The 21,507-nt window shown below is 32.6% G+C and overlaps 1 protein-coding gene across 4 annotated transcripts in view; it reads right to left on the bottom strand.

Moving 5' to 3' along the window:
• Positions 1-2,375: 2,375 nt before the first annotated feature.
• LOC132700463 (homeobox protein Hox-C4) overlaps positions 2,376-21,507 on the bottom strand; it is a 31,561-nt gene continuing 12,429 nt past the window's right edge. For 2 of the 4 annotated variants that reach the window (XM_060667802.1, XM_060667803.1), the window contains 3 exons: positions 16,058-16,241; positions 9,636-9,857; positions 2,376-3,748 (listed from right to left, as the gene is read on the bottom strand). In XM_060667802.1, coding sequence (XP_060523785.1) covers positions 3,469-3,748; positions 9,636-9,857; positions 16,058-16,241 — 686 coding nt within the window. In that variant the 3' untranslated portion in view covers positions 2,376-3,468. The remainder of the gene's footprint in view (positions 3,749-9,635; positions 9,858-16,057; positions 16,242-21,507) is intronic. The other 2 variants (XM_060667805.1, XM_060667804.1) reach the window with 2 other exon arrangements.

The following is a 21,507-nucleotide window of genomic DNA, read 5'->3' as shown; positions in this document are numbered from 1 at the left end:
GAACGGGAACAGTCCGGTCCGACAGACCGCTCGAAAAAATTCTCGTGTATATGGGAGAACGGATAAAAAGAATAAGAAAAGGTGCCGTTAATCGATTTTGTATGAGCGGAGGTTATTAGGAGAGGTAGTTTTTTTGTTTTACCCTGATTTTTTTACCTTTTTTCGGATGCCTAGGGCCTTGTTGGTGCGAGCAAATTATAAGAGCCTTTTTTTAAATATATAATTGGACCAAAACGTTGAGTAAAAGTCTACGTAAAGATGGAAGAAAACACTGACCGACATTTAAATTAAATCGTTTAAAGTACGAAATTAGGGTAATAATTTTCGATAAAAAATATTCATTAATTTTAATGCTGTTAAATAATGTAACTGCATTAAGGTTTATATAGAGCCTATGTCTATTGTTATATGTTACTGTAAAAGTTGATATTATTTACAAATTGAAATGATTTATACATTTAGATTTAACTCTTAGAAGATATAGATCCCTGTACATGCCGATAATACAAAAACTTATGAAGTAAAAATGAAAAAAAAATTGAGGTCTATTCAAAATGAGCATGAGCACTAAATTATCTAATAGCTATATGGACTACTATAACCCATTGAAGTTCTGTAACCGCATACCCAACGGGATAACCTCTAAAAGTGGTCTCATCTGGATTGCGTCTAACTATCCAAGGCCAACTATCCAAGTTTGTCACGTCAACGATGAATTGAGCTCTGCATTCTGCTTGCAATTGCGAATTTCCTTCGCAAGCTATTTTCGGTCTAATAGTGTCTAATTGGGTCACGATATAGTATAGAGAAAGAAAAGATTGTCGGAATGTTTAAGAGACACAATTCTTATCGCTGAAGCACAGAAAATTCTCACGCTGTAGTACATCAAAATCGGCAAGGTGGCTTTGGATTCAATGTATGGGTAGGAATTTTCCGATGTAGATTTGTGTGGCCTTATTTTGCGAACATGTGTTGTTCCATTTTCGGAAGATGCCATTAATTCTTGGAAATAGTATTTATTATTAAGAAAATGGTTGCCGCGCTAACAACCCACTGATTCAAAGTGAACTTTTACATGAAGAGTGTGGATAATGTTGGATTAGAACTAGAGACCCCATTCTGTGGCCTGCGAGATCGTGTAGGTACCTTACTTTAGATTTTTTTATGGAGGAGATTAAAACATGTTATATTTAAAGATAGAATTTTCCAAACCAAAGCAGAGCTAGAGGGATAATCAAAAATATTAATATTAAATATTAAAAAATATATCTAAAATTGAAATTAAAGTTCCAGTGTTTATTAAATTATTTCATAGGTTTCTATGTGACATCTTTTTGGACATATTATGACGACCTACTAAACATAAACAAAAAATGCCCTCTTTTCTCATCACGGATACCAACAAACCTATATGATTGCAAAGGGCTCGATACAAGCGAACTATGATTGCCATACAAAATAAGAAAGTTTTATACATTTATGAGAAAGCGGAGAACTGTATAAATAACCATTAAATGTCTCTCAAAAATCGAGCAATTGGCATGTAACTCGATTTTGCTCAATCTAGTTCAGAAATAGGTTTTTCCTGTTAAAACATTATAAACCACCCTACACATGTTGAGGCTGTCTTGTTAAAAAAAAAATCACATCTGTATTAATTTTCAATTACGATGTTTATAGGTTCTGGTTTAATGATGTAAGTATTTTCTTGACTGATTAAGGCATTGCGAAGTTGTGTTTAAATATATAAGGTGATTTTCTGAAATTGTGGGTAGTCCTATCTTTTAAAATAATTTTTAAGATCGTTAAGAGATTTTTGCAAATTTGGTGACAATCTGTAGAGAACACTGCGAGCTGGTTCGTTCCTCCTTCTTGCGAATTGAACACCTAATGAAGCAGCGACGTAAACTGATTTGATTCGCTGAACGGAATTTTTAATTCAATGTTAATCTGTGAGTGACATAATATTGAACCCAGCTTTGTTTAACTGTGTTTTGTGTTCTGCTACTCCGTGCCAAGCAACAAACGGGTTAGAATCACCGTTTGGTATTGTTGGAAACTTTCCGTTTAGATTATTGATTTATCAAGACGGTTTTCGTCGATATTTTTCAAAGTTCTAGAATTCCAAATATTTCAATTTTAAAGCCAACTTTTGAATTATTGTTAATGTTGGCATATTCGTGCTTTTCTTATATCGAATATCAGTAAATTATCTTCTTAATGTTAACACTAAATGGGATTGTTTGAACGTTTCCGTTAAGGTGATCAATGGAATCAAAGACTGTCATTAGAAGTATACATTTTTATTTCTATTTTTAATAATAATATATATACATCTTCTAAAACTATATTTTAACCATATTTAAAAATCACACTGGGTTCGTCATCCTTTTATTAACAATATTAAAAAAAATCAGCAACGGACGCGAAAACACATTACGGAAAAAATAACTATTGAAACTTAAAATGTGGTATTGATTATTTTGCAATACCGTTGCAGGTAAATACATTCATTTATTAAATATTTTCAGGGTTATCCACATGACATAGAAACGCGTTCGCGGTGGATAAACGATACTTTTCGCCAACAAAAAAAAAACAAAAGATTACCGATTAATTCCTAGAAACGCATCATGCACATTTTATTTAAAAATATTTATCGAATTAACAACAAAAAATGGCACAAAATTATTTGTAAACCAAAACATCGTCGTTTGTTTGGTCATAAATAAAAGTTCATCGGAAAATGAATAGATTCATTATCTATTCCCGAATTTCCACCGACTAGATAAAATAATGCAATTTATTTAACGCGAGATGTCAAAATTATTTACACAATTAAAAAAATTTCGTACTATTTACACCGAATAGATATTTTGCTACAGCACTATGCAATTTTAAAGAAAATGGGTACAACTAAACATTTTTGGTTTGCGTACGGAGGTTGTGTCATTCACTATATCGGGTGATTTGAAAAATTGGCAAACCAGATTTTTTGATAAAATGCGAAGAAGTGTGAAAATGCAGGTGGAAATAAAATCATTATAAATACGATTTCCAAATGGAAATGCTCTTTGCCCATTTACAATTTTCATTGTCATGTCACAACACTTATATTACGATTATTATATACAACAAAAAACGCGCTTATATTGTCGGTGTTTTTATTTACAGTAAAATAAGTAGGTGTGATGGACGACATATTCCATATTTATAGATACATTATGTACAAATAATTAATAAACAGTTATTTTCCACTTGTAAAGATCAAATGAATCCATCTGACTGCAATAATCAGGCCAAGTTTAAGTGCTGAAACTAGCTACTAATATCTTGAATGATTCCTTTGATATAACCAAAATATCCTTTAACTCAAAAAGTATTTAATATTTACACTACACAACCAACTCCCAACCATACCTTTTATCTAACCGCTAAACGAATCTATGTCTATCGCCACCTTTTATATTACAGTGCCGTTAAACCGTAGTCCGATTTAATAACAGGCTGTGGAGCACCCTGTATAGGACCACAGCCCGGAGATGGTGCTAATGGTGTCATCGGTGGACCAGTCATCGCGGCACCTATATGGGTCATCGATGGGTCTCCATGTAGCATGGTGTTTGCGTGGTGAAGGTTACTTACTGACATCGGGTGAGCATGGGAATGACCGGAGATAGTTGTTGGTAGTTGGTGAGCCCCAGTTAGAGACATGTCTAACATGTTCTGGTCCAAACCGTCCAACTCTCTGCAACAAACAAATGCCGCTCACTCTACTTCCTCTAGAGTACATTGCGTCTCATTGTTGTTGGAAATGACTTAGGTTTTCGCGAACCAGAGATAGTTTTTTGTGCAACCAAGGAAACTGCAAACAAAATTGTCAAAGCACTCGTGGTTTCCGAGCTACAAGAGGATATTTAGAATAATGCATTTTCTAGTACTTACCCCCCTGTGCCTCAGTTCTCTGAAACTCATTAAATGAATAAAAAAAACAATCATCCAATTAGAACTTTTCCAGCAACGTAGTCAGTATTTGTCTAATTATTTTGGCTTTTTGAAATTGAACACCAGATGAAATAAATTTGGCTGTATACAAGTTTTTCTACAAATTACATAATGGTATAGCTGTGTTTTGAATAAGCAATAACAAAACAATTTCAGAACAATGTCATGGTTAGTTTGCCGCTTCTAGAATTCTCCTGCGTTGGGTGGGGATTGGCTCACGTTTCGCTAAATTGGCTTCTAAAATCGTCAGCGACAAAGAAGCAAAACCCGACGCAGAATAAATCAAAAAGAAAAAAGAAATGCAATTGTTCCTTAAAGATATTAATAGTATCTATATAACTTTTAAAGAATTAAGCCAAATAATGGGACGACTACCGTGAAGAAATTATGATAGAGCTTCTCGAAATGTATGAATAAAATTTATTATGTGTTTCTAATGTAAAGTCAGAACCACATTTAATGAACCAAACCTATCTTGCTAAGTTCTGGAAAATATTTGGTGTCGGTTTTCCTGGCACTATTGTATTCCTTTAATCTAATGAAATCTTTTTCGATATTAGATTGCTTGGAATTTCAGTTTGCAAAATTTAGAAGACAAACTCATACTATTACATATTTTTGGAGAGTTTGTAAAAACGCAATATTCTTTTTGAAAAATCAAAAAAATATGTAGGGCGTTATATTTGAAAGCAACAAACGTTGACAAAAATTGATTAACCCACAGGATTCTGCGAAAAAGTTCCAATAGGATAAGACATCTGACCACTGAGAAACAAGAGGTACCTGAAACAACAATAATTCTTGAAGCGCACTCTAGCCTGAAAACTAAAGATTTTCTATGACAATGTTGTTTGCGGCACCATTCGCTCCAGAAAAAAAATGTTCAGGTTTGTGAAAAGCACGACAAATACACTACAACACAACGCAAGAAAGTTATTATTCGGAAAATATTTGTCATCAGGACTTCTGAAAAAAAATTCATTACTGGTCCAAGAAAGATTTTTTCTTTTCATATTTCCAAGATGATCTCCAGGGGGCATAACCGCCACGTGATTTAAAATCCACGTAATACATGTACCAAAAAATACAAGATACTTATAAGCTTTTAATGCTAAGCTTTAGCCGAGTATTTTTACTCGAACACGTTGTCACGTACCTATTAAAATAAAATAGTACTGGCGGGGGGTTAACTAAATGATCAATAACTTTATATATACCACATATTAATATCTAAGTCCCAGCCTATAATATTAATGTCATAGCATATGTGGTATATTGTTAATGTCTTAGCACATTTGGAATATATTCGTGCAGTGTACTAGCCCAGTGTCTTCGAAACTGAGGTCTATATCTGAAATTTTGAAAAAAAAATAAACACAAATTTTGGTGCAACAGCATCTTTTAAAAATTATTGTGAATAACGAATTTTCTTCCTTTGATATTCCAGGCTTGGGACAAGATATCGAGATACAGTTTTCACTAGCCCATTTATGTATGATTTTACTACATTTGTATGAAAAACAGTCTTTTTTTTCAAAGAAACTTCCACAGGCTACTGTAATACTTTTTATAAAACTTCTGAAATCCTCCTGCGTCGGTTTTCGTTGAATCAAACTTGCTAACGTTTCGCCAATCATCCTGTTCGCTATTTCAGAGCTTAATTGAAACTGACTCTCATTTTAGTCTGTAGCTGCTTATATATTGTTTGAGGGGGGCGGAGCTAAATGAGAGGCATAAACAACGTCTCGGATGACTGATTCTGATATAGACCTGAGTCGCGGTTAAGATTGTTAGGTTGCTTGTAGACTTCTATAGCCTCGCGGATTTTTCGTTGTTAGAAAAATTGATTACATGCAATAATTTTAGTTTTATCAAATAAATTTTTATGTCCGATTATATTCTTTGCTGCATATGCATGGAATGCCAAGAGTTTACAGCATTCCATGCCGACCGGACGAAAAATATCAACTAGGCTCAAAGAACATGAAGGAGCTTTAAGACTCAGACAAATAAACTCATCAGTAGTTGCCGAACACAATCACGAAACCAGGCATAAAATTTTATTCGATAAAACTAACATTCTTAAGCCTATAATCTATAAGCCAATTAACAATCTTAATCGCAATATGGGAATAAGTCATCCGAGACGATGTTTATGCCCCTCATTTAGCTCCGCCCCCCTCAAACAATATATAGGCAGGTACAGAGTAAAATGCCAGTCAGTTTCAGTTAAGCTCTGAGGCTAACAGGATGGTTGGCAAAAAGTTCGACTCAACAAAAACCGACGCAGGAGGAATCCAGAAGTGTTGTAAAAAGTATAACAGTCATATTGTTCCCGTTCATTTTTTATAGAATTTTGCAATTTTCTGTATAATATCGGTTGATGAAGCTATAAAAGCATTTTTAACGAGACCGAGCTTATCAAAATCCGTTCAGATGTTTAGGATTGATAGCGGTTTATTTAAAAGGCAGGTGACAAGTGTTAAAGAAAAATTATAAGCTTGAAAACGTTATTATTATTTTGTTTCATTTTATTTTTTATTTCTTTGGTATTAAGTAGATTAAAAAAAAATAAGATGGCGATTACGCCCCTTGGCATTCATCTTGTAAATCTACAAATATTTTCTTTTTTTTTTTGACCATTTACCCCGTACAGGAAAGCGTGAAACAGAGCTCAATAAATCAGAGAGGGACGCACTGTAATCGTGAAAGGAAAGAAAGAAATCATATTTTTAATGTGGGGTTTTATATTAACGTCGGGATGTTAGGTTACCAGCACTCATACCTTGCCAAGTGACACCGAATTTATATGGACTTTTTAGTAAAATTAAGAAGAACTGGTTTTTTTTTCTAACCAATAAAATATCTTAGAAGAAATTCAACAATTTTTTTCAAGTTCTTCTTTGGAAATAATGTGGAATTATTGGAAAATAGAGCAAGAAAAGAAAATAGCATATAACAGATTTACATTAAAACAAGAGATCCAAATAAATTTGTAAAAATTTGTAAAATCTGCAAGAAAGAAATTCAAGGGATAGTTGAAAGACCATGATGTTTGTGATAATATTACAGGTAGGTAAATAATATTTTGCTTTATTACTAATTTCTTTTTTTTTAATTTCCATCTCGTAAAGGATAGAAGTAGCATGGTATTCACAAAAACGTTTTCAATCAAATTAAGGTAATTGTTATTTAAAAAATGTCATGTCCTTTTTGTCTTTTCTTGCCAAAAATTGAATTCATGCATATTTTATTTATGTTAATGTTTATAATTTTTAGATACTTACTTATTTTTATTTTTAATGAGACAAAAAAAAGTTCACCGCATAAATTTAATAAATTTCAATAAACCATTTACCATTTCTTTAAAGGAAAATTGGGCGCATTTCTGATTTATCATTTAATAATCAAAATCAGTTGCACTTGATATTTTGCAGAGAAAAACGCTATTATCTCAGATGCTGTAGAGCGGTGGAAACATTTACAATATATCTTCCAGAATGTTATAGAATTACCTTTATCAAAAATACAACAAATTCAGAATCGATATAAGCAGGCACCCACGCCATATCAAACCTCAAAAGCAAAAATTTGAGTTAACACCCGAAGAAAATAAACTAGCTTTAGAAACAATTAATAATTTATATGGAAACACTGTACTTTTGCCATTAGTAATGCAGTTGCTCAGTAAATAAAACTATGTTTTCGGATGAAATAACAAAAAACATAAATGGAATACAGTGGTAGACATCACAAAAGCATGAGTCAGAAATTACGAAATAGCTACCAATAATAAAACAGTTCCTGTGTACAACTGCTTCCTCAGCGTGAGTAGAACGAACTTTCAGAACAGAACAGAACAGAATGGGGATATATTTTCTTAAAGAGTGCTTAACTTCTTATTTTTGATAATATTTTTACGTTGTGATTTTTCTGTTGATCTCAATAAAAAAAGATTTTAAAAAATAGGAATTTGAATTAAATCACAGTTTTAAATTCAAAAAATCAAGGGATTTAGATCATGATTTTAATCGTGATTTAAATAATTTGATTAAAATCAGCCCAACCCCCCTGTTAATGTTACCATTCTAACCAACCAAAGATAGTATATTATGCAACAAGTAGGATAAACGACACATTAGTCTTGAGTTTGATTTGGCGCGACGAAAACGAGTGTTTAATAAAAGAGTGGGTGAAGAAGTTTATCAACGTATTGTATAACATAGTTTTTCTACAAGCAAATGTTTTTGAAAAGCAATGCGAATATACATTTGATATGCGATTGCTCCCGTTCCGTGGCTAAATTACGCTGGAAATGTCATGCGAAAGTGTTTAAGGAAGTGGGCGTTTTAAAGTGAAACCCCGATCAGTTGCGCAGTTTAGTGTAGGGAATAGAAAACGCTTTTAAGTCTAAATGACAAGTTAATGAGGGTCAAGATTTCTTTGTATCGTCAAATAAAATATTAGGAATAAAAAGCTATGGGCAAATGATCAATTCTAATAAAAAAACAACTAATCATCCAACATTCTTATTTTCACTGTATTTATTATTTAACATATCTGTTTACTATAGAAATTGCAACACATAGTATTGTAATAATATATTTTAGGTTGATTACATGCAAGAAGTAGAGCGTTTTTTTTTTCTGATTTTCTTTATTTTATTTGTTTTTTTGATTTTTTAAAAAGAATGTGCTTAGAGCCATTCGGTTTTGTTATCTTTGGGGTACTTAAATTATACATTAAAAGTCTTGTCGTGCATCGTTGCGAACTTCTATTTCCTTTTTAACGTGCGATTGCAGCGAGATAAGGCTCTTTATAGTTTCGCATGCCATAAGCCAGTTTCCTAGTTTTTTTTTTCTAGTTTTTAGTCTTCTAATCTAATTTTCTAGTTCTTTGGACAGAGACGTGAGCGCTCAATCCAACATTAACAAAGTATTGCAACCTGTCTGGTTGCTCTATATTCAGCAACTGCAATATCCGAATTTTTCAGCATGTTAATGCCACTACACATACAGTTCCTGAAAACTTCCTCCGACGAGTTTCTTTCATGTTCAGCAAGAAGAATATGTTAGGTAGAAGATTGAGTCTGTGATCACATGTTATGCTGGATATACAACTTAAAATTCAGTGTTCGAGAATGCCTTTCAATTGTTTTACAAAAATAGAGATCCATTGTTATTCATTGTTACCCCAAATGCTTCCAAAAATATTAAAAAAATATAGTTACATGTACTGAGATAATTAACCACTGTAGCATTTTTTTTCGGCAGTTATTGCTATGGCTCATTTTCTCGAGCGAGAATAGGCTGAAAAAGAGCCACTACGAGCTAGCCAACTGAAATTTCTTCCTCACAAATGTCTTTCTTCTCTTTCAATTTGTCTGAAATAAAATGAAAGGCTTTGTTGTTGTACACCTAAAGTCAGTATGGACGTTCTTAACTTGGATTATTGGTTGATTCCCTTAGGATTAACAGTAGCAATACTAAATTTTCCTCCTCCTGAAACTCTTGTTGCAGGATTGAAATTGTATTTGGATTAAATCAAGTTAAATAATTTGGGTAATTCTCTAATCGCTCTTTCATTATCTAACGCATCCATATCCACACAAAATTAGCGTTCAGTCTTACCGTGTATTATTGTTCTTCCTCTTATCGTTGTTGTTTGAGGAGGCGGGACCATTTTGCGCTTTCCCCGCGCCCCGGCCCTTGCCGCCCCCGCTGCCTGCTGACGATTTTCCGTTTGCCGGAGTTCCGGGCGTCGCCGTGGTAGTCGTGACGCCGGCTGGGTTTGTTTTTCGACGCACGTTTTTCGTGTTCGGTAATTTGTTATCTTTCTTCCACTTCATACGTCTGAAATAAAAGAAAAACAAGCTGTGCTTTAACGTTCAATCGCTAACATTTAATAAGTATTTTGTATGTTCTAGGAAAAAGAATAATAGAATCAATCAATATTGACGTTTACGTTGGACATAAAAATAATCATTATTCATATTAATAAAATTAAGTATCCGTTCAGGGAAATATCGATTTTCAAGTCAGTGGATCATTCCATTTTGATGCCTGGATACTTTCCGTTTACTGAGATTATCTAACGCGATATTATAACAAAATCAAACATATTAATAAATGAATGACATTAATAAAATTACATGTCAGAAACGAAGGCTAAGGTATATTATATAGGAAATGTGTATAGAAAGTTCAGAGGAATTCAAAAATTAACAGACAGGGTGTTCTATTTCAAATAAGATAGCATTTAGTTGTCAAAAAAATAGTGGCACCTATGCTCACTAAAATGCGAAAGATGGTAACGTACTAGTACTATGTTCCTGATTAGTACCGATTCTCTGATTTTGTCAGATTTTTCATTTAAATAATGTCACCGACAACAAGTTCGTATATCTATTTCAATGAATTACCTAGTTCTAGATCTAGTTCCATTTGGAGGAGTGTTTTGTGATATAATAATTTTTAGGTCATTTGAAACTATGATGATGTCTCTGAAACTTCAGGGTAATTAACTTATATTCTATATCGCTATTAGATCGTAAAATATGCTTACAAGTTCGTATATCTATTACAATGAATTGCCTAGTTCTAGTTCTAGTTCCATTTGGAGGGGTGTTTTGTGATATAACATTTTTTAGGTCATTTGAAACTATGATGATGTCTCTGAAACTTCAGGGTAATTATCTTATATTCTATATCGCTATTAGACCGTAAAATATGCTAACAACCTGGCATATCACTAACCAAACAACCAAGTGGTCAAAAGGTTTAAAATATGTTCAACTGATGAAAAATAGGTCCTTAGATGGGTATTGTATTTTCACATAGACACGAATCTTCCGCGCAAGCCACACACAGTAACCTGTACTGTGCGCTATTTTCTTTCGAAAAAGCTTACTTAATGGAATCTAGGTACATATTGACAAAAGACTGTAGAAAAATTCCACAAATATCGCAATGGAACAAACTCTAATTTGTTGAAATCGAATTTTGAAATCGTTTATTCGTGCACATATGGAATGTCCCATGTCCTCAACAATTTTTCATATTGCTTCAAAAGTGCCTATAATATGAGAAAAGGCAAGGCCTGTAGATATTTAACAGGGATATGGTATATTAATATAAGCGAAAGTTGGATAAAATTTAAAAAAATAACACAAAATACAAAAGACATTCACTTTACTGCTCCCTCACACTAATATTTTTGGGGGATCCTTAGTTAATGTGTGACCTTATAACAGTATTTAAATAGGGACGACGCCGTTACTTCAACTAGAATAGGAACACCTAACCAAAACTTTTGTAATTTGGAGGTCATCAATGCGGTGAGCACTGATGCAATTATATCTGTTAAGGTAAAAGTAGATATATTTCAAATAATAAAAATGTACATTGAATTCACTATGACCGTGTCGTTTTGCGTAAATGTCAGCATACAAAATATGAAATCGCAAGTGCTAGTAATCTGATGCGCATGTGCATTTGTAGTGGTAAGCGGATTACCGTTTCGGATAGTTCAGTAGGCGCTATTTCACGTTACACATTTCGTGCAAGTGCTCTATCTATAATGTTAATGTTATTATGTTTATTTATGTACCCTACAATAACTACATTACAAATTAATGCCTTAGTACTGAAGATTTCTGGATATAATTTAAGATATTTTAAATTTAAAAACCAATTAGAAGAGATTGTACCATAAAAAAGCATAAACAATATTTATTTAAACCAAAATCAGTAGGAAAAAATATTATCGGAAGTAAAGGCAGCAAAAGAAAAGAATAAAAGTGACGTAGAATACCGCCGGCTAAAAAATACGATATAATAGTGGTAGGCAAGGAAGAAAACTTAATACGCCCCTTATAAGAAGGGGGTAGCATAAAATATTTGGCAACATTTGAAGAAATTTATGGAATTATACACGATCTTTATTTGGCAACTAGTCATGGTGGCCGAAACAGATTAGTGAAAGAAATTAATACCAAATACAACAATACTACTAATGAAGCAATTTTGTTTTATTTATCTTTATGTGAAGCATGTCAAAGAAAGGCAATGGACAAGAAAAAAGGAATTGTGATAAAACCAATATTGACGAGTGAAATAAATTCTAGGCGTCAACTGGATCTTATAGATTTACAGACACCACCGGATGATGAATTTAAATTTATTTTAAATTATCAAGATCATTTAGCCAAATTTGTTGTACTGCGCCCAATAAAAACAAAAACTCCGTCAGAAGTTGCAAAACAACTTATGGACATTTTCACTCTTTTGGGAACCCCATCCATTCTCCAATGTGATAATGGTAGGAAGTTTGCAAAGAACATTATCCAAGAATTAGCAAATATGTGGGATGTTGTGAAAATAATACACCGTAAACCTCGATATTTCCAAAGCCAGCGCTCGACAGACAAGATGTTCAAAATATGCTTAATAATAACATAATTTTGGATGATGGTTCATTATGCAACCAAATTGAAGATAAAGATGAAAGTTTTGAGTTAAATTCGAGAAGAAAATTTTAATTGATAATGCTCGAAAGAAAGCAAGGGGAAACTTATAAAATCAAGCTATTAAAATGTGTAATCTTTCGAAAGAAAAATTTCATAGTGCTGTGATTGGTGGCAATGTTAAAGTTTCCATTCCAGACGTTATGCGTGGTAAAACGGATCCAAAAAATTTGATTTATGTTGTTTTGTTTAGAGATCACGATAAAAATTAATATAAATTAGGAACTAAACAGGGAGTTTTAAAACAATTTTATTCTAGGCATGAATTCGCCATTTGCGAACAAAAATTTATATGAGATGTTGAGAAATCGGTAATAGAAATTATAGGAATGCCGTCCCTTACTGGTGGACAAGGTTTTAAAAGATGAATCGGTAAAGGAACATGTTCCTCAAAAAAATGCAGTTGTAAAAATGCTGCAATAATACGTAATTCCAAGTGCCACAATCGCAATTCTGGCTCAAATAAATAAAACTTTTTTCATTTGTAAATTTCTATATGTTCCTTTATAGTTTTATAAAATTTAACTGTTCTTATTTCTTTGATTCTCATCGTATTGGCCCTGAAAAACTAGGACGAAAATCGTATTTATGAATATGGGGATCATAACCTACGACATATTATATAATATGCAAATAAAAGTACGTTTTGTTTGTCATTTACATTTTTTTATTTAATTTAAATAATTTTCGTTATTAAAGCTTTTTGTATTATGTTGACTTACATAAATATTTTTTTACTGCACACACAACATTTTTAATTTATTTGTATTCCAAATTTTCGTCAAATATGAAGGTAAGAGTATACATTTACCAAAAACTGAATGCAAGAGTATGCATTCGTCGGGAAATGTACATATATATTATATTCAGTCAGTCAGTGGAGACTGGATGATCAATTTAGCAAATGTTCAAAAATTGCAGCTATAAACATAAGCAAAGACTTAACTCCCACCTCGTAAGAAGAATAAATGAAAATTCAGTCTTCGAGAAATTCTTTTTGCGGTTGTTTTACGATGTAGACGCGTTTTTAGCGAATTGTAGCAACAATAAAGCAAACTTAAGAGTCATCTGTGTATGTTCACAGTACTGTCAGTTGTCACAATATAGAACAGAACAATCAGTAAAAAGGCTACAAAAATATGCTTTTAAAGCTTTTAAAGAAATAGGTAATAAACATTACAGTAATGGCACGTACGCCACCAATAGACATTATGGGGGAAAATATGGCAGGAAGGGTGGGATTAAAAATAAAGATTGGCAAAATGAACAAAGAAGGAAATGGACAAATAGAAAACATGGTCCCAGGCCTAAGTATACACTACGGATCAACTGGCACGGTTAAAGCAAGCGTTTTTCGATTGTGAGAGATATAGCGTAGAAAGAACGAGGATTGCAGAGGCAATACTTACACTCAAAATCATAAGTAAGAAAATGCAAAATAAAGACAACTGCAACACAATCACCATCTTCGCCAAAAGAAAACACATGGACAGATCAGAATTGAAGCTTAAATAGGTTGCAACAAAAAAAAGAGGAATAATCCGATAGGAAGAAAAGAAGGAAAAAAGGGTGATGCGAACTTTTAGCCACTTAGAGGCGTATCCGGAGGTGGTTTTACTGGGCATGCCGAACCATTAGAATCCCTAGCTACTAGGGAAGAGTATAATTACCTGGTATCCATAAAGGATTTCCACCTCCAAAAAAATCTCATAAAGCAATGGAGAACACAACAGGTAATAAATGTTGTGTGATTAGAGAATACGCTCAATTAGTTAATAAAAATATATAAATGCGCTAACGACGAATAGCAGGATTTCAGACTGTAGTTTTAATGTAGTAGAGAACTGCCGTTATAAAAAAAACAATAGATAAAAATGTATCTTTCGGTAATACGACATCCGATATTAAGTCAGTTGCAATTCATATTTAATTTGTTTTCTGAAAATGATCCACTAAAATATAGTCAAAATCACCAAGCATAACGATTTACGTCATTATAATGGTTTTCGATAAAGTGAGTCAAAACAACTGTTTCTTAAAAATTTCCAACTTTTTAACTATACAACTAACAACAACATATTTACAACAAATAAACAAACTCCTACTTCAAAATATGTGACCACCAAGTTGTCACATTTTTTAATTTTTGGTCCATCATCTATGTGCCTATTTCTTAGGTTAAATTTGCAGGATGAAAAATCTTTCGTGATTTGGGGTTTGTACATGTTTAATTTCTCTGAACGCGCTTTTTTCTTTCGTTTCTTACAAAGTGTTATTATAATTATGTTATATGCATCTAGTTACCACAAAATATTCAAGAGTTTGTGAAAAACCAGATAGTACTAAGGTCGTGGCTGTGCCAACTACTTATTAAATAAACGTTCCTTATAATTACAATTTCAAAAACGAACATCTTTCTAATGAAAATTCATTCAAATATTTTTGTTGTGAAGCTGTTTGGTTTTATAGGGATTTAAAAAAACTTTCGAATCAAAATATTAATAAGTGTACTATTAATTATTTCTGACTTTTTGAATATAATGAAGGTAATAAACGATTTTTGTTTGCGGTGCAGATGATGAATTCAAAAGGTCGACCAAATGACAAATCTAGGTTGTTGTTTTTTTTGTTCCACTTACGGACGGATGAATAATTAAACAACAATTACAATGAAATGACATTTATTTACATTGCTTAGATGCCTTCTGTTCTATTTGCTCGGATACTTTATTGAAAGACGTGCACACTTTTTCAAAGTGAAATGAAGCAGTCATTTTGAACAACAAATTGTCTCAGGTTTTACTGTATCAATTTATTCTACTACTACTCTACTTTATCAATCAATTAATTCTTAGAGAAATATTCAACCAAACTGGTCGATGTTTTACTTCACTGATAGCATCTGCCACAAACCATAACACAAATTTGAAAAATTCCACAAAATATGTAACAAAAACATTTGCAAGAATATTTGCTTCAACTTTCGTGCATCTAGAATGGAATATTTGTATTATTTCTTTCTGGAGCTGAAGAATGGAGAAGGTTATGACGAAATAAATTTAAACCGTATTTTACCTTTTACGTGTAACGTCAATTTGAAAATGATATAGGAACAAATATAGGGGGTAGATATATAATAATATGAAGTATCAATCGGTTTTTTGCTTTTTTACTTGCTCGAATAATCATGTTATGCTTAAAATTGCTTATGTCTATGACATATACAAATATTAAAATGCTATTGAATGGTGCTTTTAGTGAAAGTTCCTGAAATTGATCAAATTTTATTTGTCAACGGTCTTCCCCCATCAATACTTCTAAAAAATAAATACCATAAGCAACTGATCTGAATGAAAAAAAACCTCCTAAAATCATCGATTTATAAAGTAATGAATTTATTTCTTATATTTGCGCAATACTGTAGATTAGATGGACTGCGCAAACCGAAAGAAACATCCATTATCCGTATTGACAACATTCTACTTTAGACACAAACTCCAACCAACGAAAAATTGTAAATTTTTTTACCTGTTTTGGAACCAAATTTTGATTTGTCTCTCGCTAAGGACAAGGGTATGGGCAATTTCTATACGTCTTCTTCTAGTCAGGTAACGGTTGTAGTGGAACTCCTTTTCCAATTCGAGAATTTGATGCCGGGTGTAGGCCGTCCTTTGTCGTTTGGGTTCCATGCCAGGCGCAAAACTGCCATTTGCTGTAACAAAGAAACGATGGTTTGTTGACGTTTAGCCTTTACTGTTTTGTATTAAGCTTTATTATGGAAAATATCTAAAAAACAGAATTTTCGAGTTTATTGGGATTTATTTTCATGCAGTTAAAGGTGGATCCTAGATGACAAAGTTTGGGGTTACTTGTAGAATAAAAAATAATAGGAATGGAATTAGGAATGCCTTATTTAAATATCCTTTAAACATATAATAAGCATTTAAAGCTATCACGTGATTAAAAGTTGTAGGAACTTTTTATTTTATCTATTGCATCTGATGTGTAGTAATTCAATTGGATTTATTATAAAAATTTAATACAAGACCTTAATTATTAATATTACTATTAAAAAAAAAACGCAAAATTTGTTCCAAAAAATCAATAGCCAATGCTACTAGCGTCATTATGTTAATAGCAAAGTAAATATAGTTAGGGCGCAAGTATCTCCTCATTACAATATGAAACAAATTTACGAAAACATCTTTCTTAAAATGATTTGACACCGTATATCTCAAAAACAACATGTTACGGAACCTGTATTCCTGTATACTTTTGACCTGTGGCTATTAAATTAATAGTTGTGACAATATTTATGGTTGACTTATAATTTGTCTGCATTAAGACTCTGTTCTGTTTTGTTTAGTTTTCCTGTCTCCCCTTTCGCTTGTATTTATTTACATAGAAGATTCTTCCTTCTTTCAACTCATCTATTCATTTAAAATTTCATGTAAAATTTTTTGTTTTTATTAAATTTATCTTGGAAATTGCTACCGCAATGTTTAAGTCGCGTTTGAGAATATGTCCAATGTGTAACAAATTTACAAGGATTGATTTACATTAATATATCCGTCTACATCTGAAACGCCACTAATAATGAAGTGAACAGGGTGCATACAACTTATAGTTAAGAAAGTTCTCTAACGGCGGAAACCCTTTGCAATTGCAATTGTCTATTATTATGATAAATTATTGCCACGATTCGGTATAGCTTCCTTGCATTATTGGCGATTGTTATCCTCATACGTCGAACTGCATAAATTTCTTACTACAACACATACAATGAAAGTATACAATAGCCTGGGAAAGAGATAGCGAATGGCGAATGACTGGCGAGTTTTTGTTAATCAATACCGGCAGCTGCGTAAATTCAAATTGAAAACGAAAAATAACCAGTGTACAAACGAAACGAAGTAATGTGAAGTATATTCAATTACCGATTAGCAATCAACTCGGAACTGTTGTTGCCAGGGAAAACGATTTTATTTCTGAAAAAGTATTCTCGTATTAGTTTTGGTTAATTAGTGGTTGAATCCGTTTCTGTAATTTCAAATTTTTAATTATAGGGGGCACAACCTACCCCGATTTTCCACATTCTCGATTTCGAAAAGAAAATCTTTAAATTAGTGCTTCATTAAAAAAATCGCTTAAAACTTAAAACGGGGTAGAAAGTTGAAAAAAAACATCTATTGGTTGGTTGGTTAGTTAGTAACCTTATTTAGAATTAGCTTGAAAAAAATGTCAATATAAAAGAACCCATTTGGAAGGTTGTATCTAGGTAATCGTGCTCTGCAGGACTTTGCTCCTAACTTTTTTTATACCATTTTTGTTTTAGTTTCACCTTATTATCCAGCCATCGAAAAAAAAAATTTTCTTAACAATTTTAAACATGTTTACCACACACCACACATATTAGGGAAGCGATCGGAAATCGCAAACAGTAGATAATACTGAATATATACTTAAAGACCATAACACTATTGGTTATGGGTACTGTTTGAATAAGGAAATTGCTAAATTACTAAATTTCCCAATGTCCCCTTCTAGTTTGGTTCAGTGATGTCTGCGGCATGCAAGTGAAAATTAGGAAATGTAAATGTAAATATTTTAATTGCATTCTCATCAATCCTTTTCTATACTAACTAAGATTATAAACTATAATTCAGTCTTATTAGATTAGATTAAAGAAAAATATTTAAATAATCATTGATTGTTTCCTCAACACAGAATTTAAGTGGATGTGGATCAAAAAAGGATGTAAACAAAAATTGTACAAGTGTGGCTTTTGATCTAATTTTCATTTTATTTCTGTTAGAGTTTGTTTAATATTGGTGAGTCGAAAAGGAATATCTCGAGTATTTGTTAATTCCATCATTTTTGTTCCGTTTTAAGAATTTTAGTTTTAAAAGTGACGAACTAATAATAACTTTGAGTTATTTTAAATTAATTATTTATCCATTTCTTTTCAACAATTGTTATAACGTGAGTTAAGTAGTATGTTTGCATTGAATAAAATCGAAAGTGATTATGTCAATAGTATAGTTGTGCTATTTTAATAATTAGAAAATTGAATATGCACAAATTTACATCAACATTTATACAGATTGCAACAAAATTTGTAACGAGAAATATTAATATTGCCATATGTATTATACCGAGACCTATAAATAAATTTATATCGCAACACAAGAAAAAAACTTGAATTTGCAATTTGATGTATACGATGAGAAGTCGTATAAAAATGATTAATTATTTGTGAATAATTTATCATAAATTTAAATGGTATTTATGTAACAAGGAAACACAACACGCAGTATAATTTGAAAATTAATTCAGCTACGTGTAAAAGTAATGGATATGCCGGGTATCCTTTTTTCCTGTGCGAAATATTTCCTCTAGGGTTAATGCGGCGGAAATTAGTTTCACAGTATCTTGCTTCCCGAAGGCTTCAATTATTACAATCTCGATTACATTAGCTTACAGTATCATGTAGTAACTCCACGGAAAATATTTTTACTGGAAATCCAACAGACTAAATTTAGCCATTGAAAATGCAAAATATGTTATTAGAAACTTACACTTTCGTTACCGATTTAAACCATGTCCTTCTCCAGATTACTGTTTTGAAAATTTGTTGAAGTTCAAATTGTTGGATACTTGGTTATAAACAATATTTTATAATAAATAAATAGGGTATTACGGTGACATCAGAAAAAAACTAGACAAAACCATAAGAAAAGTAAAAAATATCTTCTATAAATTCGAAAAACATAAAACATTATTACAATATTTTCCATTTTGTTTTGAAGCATTGCGTAGTACAATAATTTCTGTTTACGCAAGTGTGTTTTAGATTCGCCATTCCTTATATGCGCTTTGTGTATTGAACTCTATAGTGATTCTTGATATTTTTGGGAAGAATACATTGACCATTTATACAAAAACTTATGTACAAGTATTTTCTTGACGAGGTTTTTAAAAAATGGATTATCACAGTCGGTTCTTTTAATATAGTATCACATTATTATTGTTAAATTGCAGGTCTGGCGAATTATATATGCATTTTAAATGGTGCAATAAGTTTCGGAGATGCTTATTTAACTTTTAGTAAATTTTAGTATTAGTATTAGCATTATGTAGTCAATTATAAATGTCAAAACGGGAAAGCAAGCATAGCCATTCCGGTATTCAAGAAAGGATCAAGAAAGAATCGTAATAACTATAGAGCAATAACCCTATTGTCTAAAGATTAGGCGACTATGGAGAACTAATTGAAAAGTCAATCGAATTTAATAAAAGCGTGTTTGTCTGCTTTGTGGTTTTGAGGAACGCATTTGATAGAATAAATGTCCAAGACCTGATTGACATTCTAGTTGAAAATAACATTAAACAGAAAACGGCCTAACCCAAGAACTTTTAATAAGAGTGGTATCAGAAAAGTTGGCAGCTCTTTAACATCGTGATGGATAAGAAATTCAATAGTGCGAATGGCGGTTATCGAATGGAAAATAGCTCTCTGAAGATTCTCTGCTATGCGGACGGAGATGGAGATGACCTGCCACGACTTGAGGAAACTGCAAAGAGACATGATCATCTCCACACCAGCTTTGGTGATTAGCAAAGAACTGGTCCGGTGCAAGCTAAACGAGAAGATCATTGAACAGGTCATGACATTCAAATAATTAGGGGTCAGCTCCAGAAATGTGATACAGGAAGTTCGAGCACAAGTTTACAAAGTGACACGCATTGGAGGATATCTGAGACACGTAAAGTCAGAATACACAAAACGTGGGTGAGACCCGTGCTATCATATGCCGCGGAGACAAGAGCCGACAATTCAACAACAACAGAATGCTCCCAACCGCGGAAATGAGAATACTGAGGAATATAAGAGAAGTCGCTTTAAGACATCGAATGCGAATCCATTAGAGCAGAGCTAGGTATAGAAGATACAGTAAGATGGATTAGGTTAATTAGTCGCTATTGGAGAGACCACCAGGCAGACCCCTACAACGATGGCGAGATAGCTGGACGTTTGTCCCACAAGAGACACTATTAGCTAGATTAAACAGCAACTCTCACTGGTTGAATTTTAGTACAACTTCGGTTTTTACTAAAACTATGCCACTGGTTTGTTGTTATTAGCCCTTGGTTTGTATAAAATAAGAATATTCGGATAAAACTGGTTCAATTGATTCATAAGTTATTAAAGATATATTTTTTAACTATGGTTCTCTGTATGTTTTTTTCCTTCCTTCATAAGGAATATACCGTTACATTTTTAACACTTACCATGTTATACCAATTATGTAGCGAAGAACGTATATCTTGAAATTTTTAGGAAGATTAGCCAATTTTCCATTAACTTTGTACAGGGTACGATTTGTTAACATTTATCCTCCAACCAATCAAGTTACTCTTTTATTTTCCAAAATGAGCCTAATCAAAAAAGTTCACGCCTTTCTAAACACATCTGTTTTCTTATTGGTGGATTCAAAAACTTTAAAATTTTGCTACACGTCTAAAACGGACTAACACAAAACCAAGGTGAACATCTCCGTTTTAAATTATCCAAAACGTACGTATAAGTTAGAGACCTATGTAAACAGATAAATTTAACAGTAGCAATACATAAAGTTTTAAAAAAAATAAAAGCAATTGGGAAGCAAAGTCCTTAATAACTAGTAAAAAATTCAGGACGCAAAAATGGCGAATTGAAAACCGTTCCAGGAATACGGCGGTCCGAGAGACGTTCGTGCAGAAACTCATCAGGACCTCACGAAATATGACCTTGCTGTAACCTTTATAATAGTGGCGGTGCAATTGTTCACTCTAGAAATTTGCTCTGTCATCCCGCTATGCTGCTAACAGGCGGATGACTTCTTTTATAAAGTTTCGCCGCGCAGCAGCGTCGCGACCAAAATCAGGATCGGACTGTTTTATATTATAAAAAAAATATTCTCGCGTAACTCTTATGC

This window comes from Cylas formicarius, unplaced genomic scaffold (assembly GCF_029955315.1).
Source record: "Cylas formicarius isolate icCylForm1 unplaced genomic scaffold, icCylForm1.1 PGA_scaffold_4__25_contigs__length_36172078, whole genome shotgun sequence".
Lineage (NCBI taxonomy): Eukaryota > Metazoa > Arthropoda > Insecta > Coleoptera > Brentidae > Cylas > Cylas formicarius.
The sequence above is the reverse complement of the archived record's forward strand: the minus strand, read 5'-3'. Positions and strand labels throughout refer to the sequence as shown.